We start from the raw sequence: 9,253 nt of genomic DNA, 5'->3' as shown, positions 1-9,253 counted from the left end.
TTTCTTCCGTCTAACTGATGACATGACTGTTAGAGAAAAATTTCGAAAACATGCTTAATGTTTAAAATATTTATCAATTTTATATTTATGATTTTTTTAACTATTTTCACCCTCTTTTTCATTTAAATATATATAATTAAATAATATTTAAAATTAAAATATTTATTAAAACAATCGAAACTCAATTAAACACTTCAAAACATAATTAAACGCTTCAAAATTCAATTTAAATCTAATTCACCCACCCACTGGATACCATCTCTATAACTTTTGGCAAAAAATATTCCAATCAAAAATCAAATGAAAAAATAAAAAAAAATTAATTAACAAAAACAACATTATATATTTTCTTAATTCCAAAAACACAACGCATGTCGGCCCACCACGGTGGTAGTGGATATGCTCTTCCACCACCGGTGGGTCTGATAAAAAAAGCGGACCCGCCGTGGTGGTTCTCCGGAATTAAAAAAAACTTATTTTAATTTTTAGAGGTTTTTTTGGCGATGGATAAGCGGTCGTGTCTCCGATTAAAATAAATTTGCATCCGTAAAAAATAAATTATTATTTATTTAATTTTTGGATGAATTTTCCGGCGATCGATTTGTTTAATTGGATTTCGATTTGTTTAATTAGGTTTCGACGTATTTAGTTGAGTGTTCATTGTTTAATAAACATTTTATTATAAATATTATTTAATTATTGATATTTAATGAATGGTGACCATGGTTAAAAAAGTTATAAATATAAAATTGGTATATATTTTAGACATTAAGGATGTTTTTTAACATTTTTCAATACATGCCACATCATCATTTAACATTAAAACAGACGGTGTTAAAATTTTAGTGCGATCTGAGCCAATTTGGACAACATCAAGGGGCAAAGTGAGCAACTTTCGACCTTAGGGTCTTATTAATTTTTTCGCTCTGACTTTAAGGGCTAAAGTGAGCCTTTTGCCAATTTTAAATATATCAATAGACAACTGCTACTTTTATTCATCAAGAAATTTGAAGATGAAGTTCGAACAAACTCTAAACAACCTTAATCTAATACTCCCTCCGTCCCATTTAAGAAGTTCCATTTGCTTTTACACACAGATTAAAAAAATATTTATTATTTTTGTCTTTTCATGTTTTTTCATGTTTTGTCCCTATTAATTATAGTGAAATTTTTTAAATTGTTCTTTTATTAAGATGACTAAAAGAAGGATAAAATAGGGGTATTCAATGGAAAAACATCCCAAAAATAGTAATGGGACTTTTTTAATGGGACTCTCAAAATAGAATATGTGACTTCTTAAACAGGACAGAGGGGGTAAAAAAACTTATACACTTAAATACTAAAAAATACATAAAAACAAATTAATTTTTTTTATAATAATATTTTAGTGACAAAACTACAGAATTACATCTAAAAATATATATATACATATCTTCCATCTAAAAATAAGCTTGCCTGTGAAGGTTTGTAAAGTTAAAAAGGAAAAAAAATTAAAAAAGAGAGTTTTCCTACTTTTTCGCTTTAATTTTAAAGAAAATGTCTTAACTGCTGAAGTGGGAAACCCACATTGGTTGTATGTGTGAATGGACATGTGTTTAAATATTGGTTGGGCACCTCCACTTAATACCAATTGATTTTAAGAGGGAATCTAACATTGACTTTATTTAAAAACATGACATGAGTTATCATTTTATTAGTATTATAAAGAGTAGTAACTTTAGCGTTTCGATTTATATGTTTAAAGAATTCGTACTCTTACATTATATTTTCTTGGGCTAATAATCACTCATGGCCCCTGACTTTAAGGGGTACGGCGCTAAACCCCTGATGTTTAAAAACGGGCGCTAAACCCCTGATCTTTGTGTCGGCGCTCACCATGGCCCTTATGGACGAAAATATCTCTGGCGCCGTCTTTTCTGTTTAACTGACATTTTTTATTTAAAAAAAAATGACGGCGCCACGTCAGCAAAATACCTTAAAAATTCAACACCCCCAAAATATCCCTAATTTAATTTCGAAAAAAAAAAACAAAATCTAACCTAAACCACTACCCTAACCCAACTCAATCCAACCCATCAACCGCCAACCTGACCATCGCCGCCATCCGACACCGCCGGAAAATTTTCCGGTTATCTTCCCCAAGTTAACGATGACCGGAAAATTTTCCGGTCATCAAAAAAGGAACAGATCCGGCGGAAATTTTCCGGTCATCTTCAAATCGGAGAAGATGACCGGAAAATTTTCCAGCGGTGGTCGGGTGGGGGTGGTCCGGTCGGTTGTTGGGTTAATCTTTTGATTTAGATGAGATTAGATTGGGTTGATTTATTTTTTTATCTTTTTCTAAATTAAATTAGGGGTATTTTGGGTGTTTGAAATTTTTAAGGTATTTTGCTGACGTGGCAGATGATGTAACAGTGTCAGATTTTTTTGAGAATGTCAGTTGACCAGAAAAGACGGCGCCCGAAGTATTTTGGTCATATTTAAAATTTACAGGGTTTAATGAGCGCCGACACAAAGATCAGGGGGTTTAGCGCCCGTTTTTAAATATCAGGGGGTTTAGCGTCCGTACCCCTTAAAGTCAGGGGCTATGGGTGATTATTTGCCATTTTATTGTGTTAATTGTTTTTACTTGAATGAATAGTACTTACTTGGTTTTATTTTTTAATTTTTTGTCCTATATTACTAATATTATTTATCAAGATTAAGTTATACATTTATGAATTCAAAAAAGAATAATTTGATGTTAATTCGTAATGTAAAGTTGAATATAAATGATAATAGTAAACACAAGTTTGAGAATTTAATTGATCCAAATGAATTTAAAAAGAGGTTTTTTTACAAATACCGAAAAAATAAAAATATTTACTTAAATACAACATGCATTTTTTCTTAACAGAAATACAAAAAATAATTACAAAAGTACAATTTTTAAAAAATAATTACAAAAATACAGTTTTATATAAAATTCAATTTTTCCAGTTTTTATATATGTTTGGTATATAATACGTATATAATCTGTATATAATTCATTAATTTTATATATAACCCGTATATAATTCGTATTTAAAAAAAGAATCAGATCTAACAATGAAAATATCAAATCCGAAAAACAGAGAGGATGAAGATGAAGCCAAACTGAAAATCTAAAAACAAACTGAATAGATCTATACATACACAACAATAAATCCTAAATCTATGCACACAAATCATAGATCTACACATATAAATACTTGATCTATACATATAAATATAATTTTAAAATATTACACTCAAATGGCGGCGGTGTGGATGAGATAGCGGCGGCGGCGGCGACGTGGACGTGGAGGGCACAGCGGCGGCGGCGTAGACGTAGAGGCACATCGACGACATCGTGGAGGGAACGAGCGGCGGCCGCAGTAGAAGGATGGTTGTTGTGTGCTTTGAAAATGAAGTTTGATGATGGGTAGTGGACATTAATGAAAGAAGAAAAAAAAATTAAAGTTTTAAAGGACTAAGAAGAGAGACTGTATTTTTTGTTAATAAAAGAAATAAAGTGGTATATTTGGAGATATGGAAAACACTCTTATAAAGAGAATGATAAAGTAGTATGTTTGTAAATATTTTACCTTATTATGATATAAATTATAAATATTTTTTTTAAAAACCTTCTATTCAATTGGTGTTAATTTTTTTGTCCAAAAAGAATCTACTACCTACTAATATCATTTACACAAACGGTCAACGTGGCCTTCAAATGTATTAGAATCAAACATTTTGATTTTTTGGATCAATTAGATTCTCAACTTATAATTTGAGGTCAAGTAAGTCATTTTTATTTATCAGTCAATTCTCTTAAATTAGGTCAAATAATCTCTAAATGCGTGACTGATTTGCCTCCGAGTCACAAATTTGAAAATTTAATTAACTAAAAAGAGTTAAAAGCGATTTATTTGACTCTGAAAATAAGTTTGAGATCGAATTGATTAAAAACATTAAAAATAATCTATATAATCCCGCAACATAAGTTTGAGGATCACTATTATGGTTTGTTGCATGGCTATTATGGTTTGTTGGTTTCTTTGGAAAAAATAGAAATGAGATAGTGTGGGCAAAGAAACCAGGAACTGTAATGTCAATTTTGAATAATGCAGGTCATAGCTTAGCTGCGTGGAATAATGCAAATCATGGTAGAGGGGACCAAAGGGGAGCTGCTATTGGGAAAAATGATGGGGTTATAAGATGGTGTAAACCACCACATGGGTACTTGAAGTTGAATGCGGACGCTGCTTGCTTTAGTGAGAGCAAATCAATGGGTGTTGGTACAATTATTCGGGACAGCTCAGGTAATTTAATTCAAGCTCGTTCTATTAGACTTTCCGGTGTTGTTTCTTCTCGGTTAGCTGAAGCTATAGCAATTCGAAAAGCTATGAGTTGGATTAAAGGGTGGAGTAATATTATAGTGAAATCGAATGCCCTTGAAGTGGTGTTGGAGTTCCGTCTGATATTGTGATTGAAGACTGTGTTGATATTTTGAAGTAATTTAGTAATTTATATATTTTTTTTCGTAAGACGATCTGCGAATCAGGCGGCGCATTTGTTAGCGCATTACGCTCGTTCCTTGTCAGGTCATCAAGATTGGTTTGCCAATTTCTCTGAATTTCTTACTAATGTAATTGCTTCGGATTTAATATAATGAGTTTTTTGAGTTTAAAAAAAAGTTTGAGGATCGCTTTGATCCTTTTTTTCGATATTAGTTAGGAAGTTATTTGATTTGGTTGCCAAATCAATTAAATTTGCATACATTTCACTATTTCAGTATTGGCAGCATCTAAATTAATTCCATCTTCTAGAAGTAGACACTATTTCAATTCCTAACTTTCTATTTCTGAATTTTCTTTTAATTTTTCGTTAAAATTAATTCGAGGAAAAAAAAGAATTATACACCATATTTCATTTCCTATTTATTGGAAGTCCAATGAGATTCTATAATCTACACAATTAAAAATAATTCATTCTTGCATGCACTATAGTAAGAATAAATTTATAGTATGAACGTATCAATATTCAAATTCAACATCTTTATAAGTTCTCACAATATAAGTACTAATACACTATTTTTAATAATAAAAATCTATTAAAATAAAATAAAGAACTAATTTTTACATGCATAATCTATCGGCATGAATGTTATAATTCAACGTCCGAGTTTCGACCTCTATTTTTTTCACAATTACAAAACAAACAAACAAAAACAAAATTTTGGTATTTTTCACAAAGTAAGGCCAGAAGAAAAGGCAATTCCAGCCATATTTAGGCCTTTGATCTTACAAGCAGGAATTGGAATCCAACTCCAGTTAGAGCTCTCTATATCATAACATAACCAAATTATATCCCACAAACCTTCAAAATTAGACAATAAAGCTGCCCTAATAACCCTATCTTTCTTCTCCAAACACCCCATAATTACCCTATAAGGCTTCTTAATTTCCCCAATTATTTCACTTGGAACCCTTGATTTATATACCCATTTTCTACTACTTGATCCCACCCCCCATATTTCTATATCATTCAACTCCCTTGCTCCTATATCAGCATCACCTACACCGTTGGATTTGATTACCAGCATGTATCCATCACCGTACACGTGTAATCGATCAGTCACGTTTCCCCAACTCAATCCGACGGTCAATTGCTGTCCATTATCTGTTCCGCCATCAAATCTCAACTGTACAACTATCGGTTCATCCGATGAGTCCAATCGGACCGCCATTACGATGCTCCCGTACGCTCCATTAACTACATTGAGATATATACAATCACTTATAATTGGATTTCCAGCTGGAATTGATTGTTTTCCTCCCAAAGACGTCCACGTGTCAGTGTCTGAATTGTAGACAAACAAATTCGGGTGGTCATTTACCAACTCTGCAAACATGAACCGGAAACTATTTGACCCAGATACCAGTTTCATACCGGATCTTCTCCACGAAGAAGTGCCACGTGGACCAAGTGGGCTAGGCGGGAGTCTTTTAACTGTTTTGGTAGCTAAATTAACGGCAATAACTTCCTTAACAGTATTACAAGAAAACAAGAAAAAGTTACCACTTGCCGTTAAAAAGTAGACACTTTCGCCGGGACAAATTATGGGTTTTAACAAATCAGCAATCTCCACCTTGTACCACCGATCAGACTGATCAGAAAATCCGTGAAGGACAGCGTCACGGTGCCACCTTTTCTTGTAGAGGAAGAGCCAATTGGTTGACTTTGACTTTGAGTTAAAATCACGTACAAAAAACTGATCGGAGATTAAATCGGAAATTGGTTTGTTTAGAGACCTTAAACCGATAACTTCAGGTAAGGCTAGATTAAGAAGAATGTGTTGTATAAGTTCTGACGGAAGAAGGCAAAATCCAACGGTATTTGATGATGAGAAATCAATAGGAATTTTCATATTGGGTTAGACTTAGAAGTGAATTAAGGGTCTTTATCGATGTATATATAGAAAATTATATGGGCAAAATTACTTCATGAATTTGATAAATATATCAAAAATAAAAATATAGTACTGTGTCATTTTATTTGAAAAAAAAAATCATTTCGGATATCTCATTCTATTTGACAATTTTTATTATAAAATATTTTTCACATAATTTTTTTTTTGAAACTCAATAAAATTTCAGTAATCAAAAAGCCATTTGATTGGTCAGAACATAATTTAAAACTGTTGAGAGACACATTCCCTCTAAACACTGCTACTAACAATGGTTGTTAAAGCCGTTCTAGCTAAATAGTGAACAAGCATATTAGTTACCCTATTGAAACAAGAAATATTAATGCATTCTTCATTATTAATTGAACTTAAATTGTCTTCCGCTATTAAGCTCGCATCAATACACAACATATTATAATTAGTGGATGCCTCTATTGCAATTTTAAATTTGATTTTACCATAAAAGGAATTAGATTGGCTCCTTTGCTATGATGATCTCGTATTGAAATGTGAATTTTGAAACTAGCGTTTTGAACCATTCCTCTGAAGTCTCTGAACGGCATGAACACTCCAGAAAAGATCCCGGAGATGGTTGAAACCATCGGATAAGGTAGGAAGCGTCGGAACGGACACCGCAAACAGCTAGATTGTCAAAATCTGATTATCTCGAACCACAAAAACTACTCTATAAGGTGGAGACATACTAACCTTAAGTTAGATTACAATAAAACTAACCCAATTAAGGCACAACTAAAAAAACTTCTAGATTTAAACAAAAAATGGTTGAGAGACAAAAAAAAATAAACTATTAAATTTTTGTAACAATGTGCAATGAGAACTTTTTTTTATTTAGAATAGCTAGGATGGAGAGAGTAGTACTACAACAATTATAATTTTGGATCAATTATATTTAAATGATAAATTAAAAAAATGAAAGGTTTAATTGATAATATCAAATATAATTCAATATTTTACATTATTTTTATAATAAATTATTTTACATATAAAGAAAAAAATCATAATATGTTATTGATAACATAAAAATTTATAAGAAAGTTTTTTGATAAAAGTCGATTAAATTTTCTATAACTTTTTCATAAATAATTGATTAATTTATCATAAAAATAAATTAATTTTTATTTTTATTTTTATCAGCTAGACCGTTCTTACGATTTATAAATATATATTTTTTTAAATTCCGGATATATTAATTTTGATAATTATATAATAAATTTGTACTAGCTAATAAAGTAATGATTTTTTTTTTTTGTAAGCCCATCCGGTTTCCAAGGCTTCGCCTTGACTAATCCGGATCCGACCCGTGTCGCGCACCTGACATGATGGGTGAGTCTTCCAGTGGGAATTTTCTGCATTCACAAGGACTCGAACCCGAGATCTTGATTAAGCGATACCAAACCGCTTACCACTTGGACCAACCCCCATTGGTAAAGTAATGATTTATTGATAGAGAAAGAAGGTTAATTATGAAAAAGAAGACAAATAAGCCAACAAAGCAAGCGTGGGACTCATCGTCATGAACAAAGCAGAAGGTGTGGGACGGTAGAGAGGCATTGTAATTTTGTTTTATTGTTTTGTTTATTAGCAATAATATAAGTTGACTTATAATATATGATGGTGGTGAAAGTTTGGTAGGCATGATCAGTAGTAGAGATTATATTGTTTAAATTTTAAAAAGTTATGTTTATCTTTTTAAATAATAGAAATGATAGAGTATTTAACATGCATTATATTAAGCAAAACAAAAGCTACATTAAACAATTAATGGAGGAGTTATTTAAATTATGTATAATATTGAAGATCAGTTTTAATATGAGAGGGGTGAGTCATGTTATTTTGGTACCTGGTGAAGATTGATGTAGACTCTTCAATAATTGAAGGGCAAATTATAACTTTTGTGAGATGTAAACTATGTAATGCCCACAAAGTAAAATTTAAAGATATTGGTTTCCTTTAAATTTTACTTTGTGGGCATCACATAGTGTTTTTTTTAAAGAATATCTAGGGAGATTCTCAATAACAGTAATTTTTTTCTTTTCAGCACGGTAACTCAATTTAATTTATAGCTAAAATATATCTAAAATTATAATTCCATAATAGTAGCGTATTTTTGTTAATATTTCTGTTAAAATGATGCCACAAAATATTCAATATTGGTGTCACATGGCACTTTCATCTTCCCTCTAAGTGGTAAAATTCGCTAACTAAAAATATTAATCTGATAGACATTCATGCGACTGTCATTTCAATTCATATCGACGCAAATAGATTTTTTTATCAATGAAAATATTTCACTTATAAAATTATAGTTCATATATACTCTAGTTATAAATTAAAATTTAGATATTGTCAAAAAAAAAAATTAAAATTTAGATATTATGCTGGGAACTTGTGAGAAGAAATTAAGTTCATATATTGTCAGTGATTTTTTTATAATATCTCAGTCTTTTGAACGGTGTGAATTAAATCTCAAAAAATATTTTTTCAGAATTTTAAAATATTATATAAATTCATGGAAAATATAAATTCCTACAAGTAATATGATCATTGTTCAATTTACACAAAATAAATCTTAAATTCTTTCATTTTACGAGAAATAAAAACTCTCTATTTTCTCTAAATAATACTTTATTTCCATAGTTTACTTAGAGCAACTTTGGCCTTTTTGGCCAGAAACCACATCCTCTCCACTCTTGCTATACATATTGAGAAATTTACATTTATACCTAAAATAAAAAAATATTAGTAAACTTTACCTCAGAACTT

At 30.9% G+C, this 9,253-nt stretch overlaps 1 protein-coding gene across 1 annotated transcript; it reads right to left on the bottom strand.

The window, feature by feature from the left end:
* Positions 1-5,222: 5,222 nt before the first annotated feature.
* Positions 5,223-6,467, bottom strand: LOC126677901 (uncharacterized). The gene has a single exon (XM_050372728.2). The coding sequence runs from the start codon at positions 6,428-6,430 to the stop codon at positions 5,249-5,251; it is 1,182 nt and encodes a 393-aa protein (XP_050228685.1). The 5' UTR covers positions 6,431-6,467; the 3' UTR covers positions 5,223-5,248.
* Positions 6,468-9,253: the final 2,786 nt, after the last annotated feature.

Source organism: Mercurialis annua, linkage group LG1-X (assembly GCF_937616625.2).
Source record: "Mercurialis annua linkage group LG1-X, ddMerAnnu1.2, whole genome shotgun sequence".
Lineage (NCBI taxonomy): Eukaryota > Viridiplantae > Streptophyta > Magnoliopsida > Malpighiales > Euphorbiaceae > Mercurialis > Mercurialis annua.
This window is presented reverse-complemented; position numbering and strand designations above follow the sequence as displayed.

Coding starts and splice junctions, on each gene's coding strand:
- LOC126677901 (XM_050372728.2), bottom strand. CDS start 6,430: ATGAAAATTCCTATTGATTTCTCATCATCAAATACCGTTGGATTTTGC.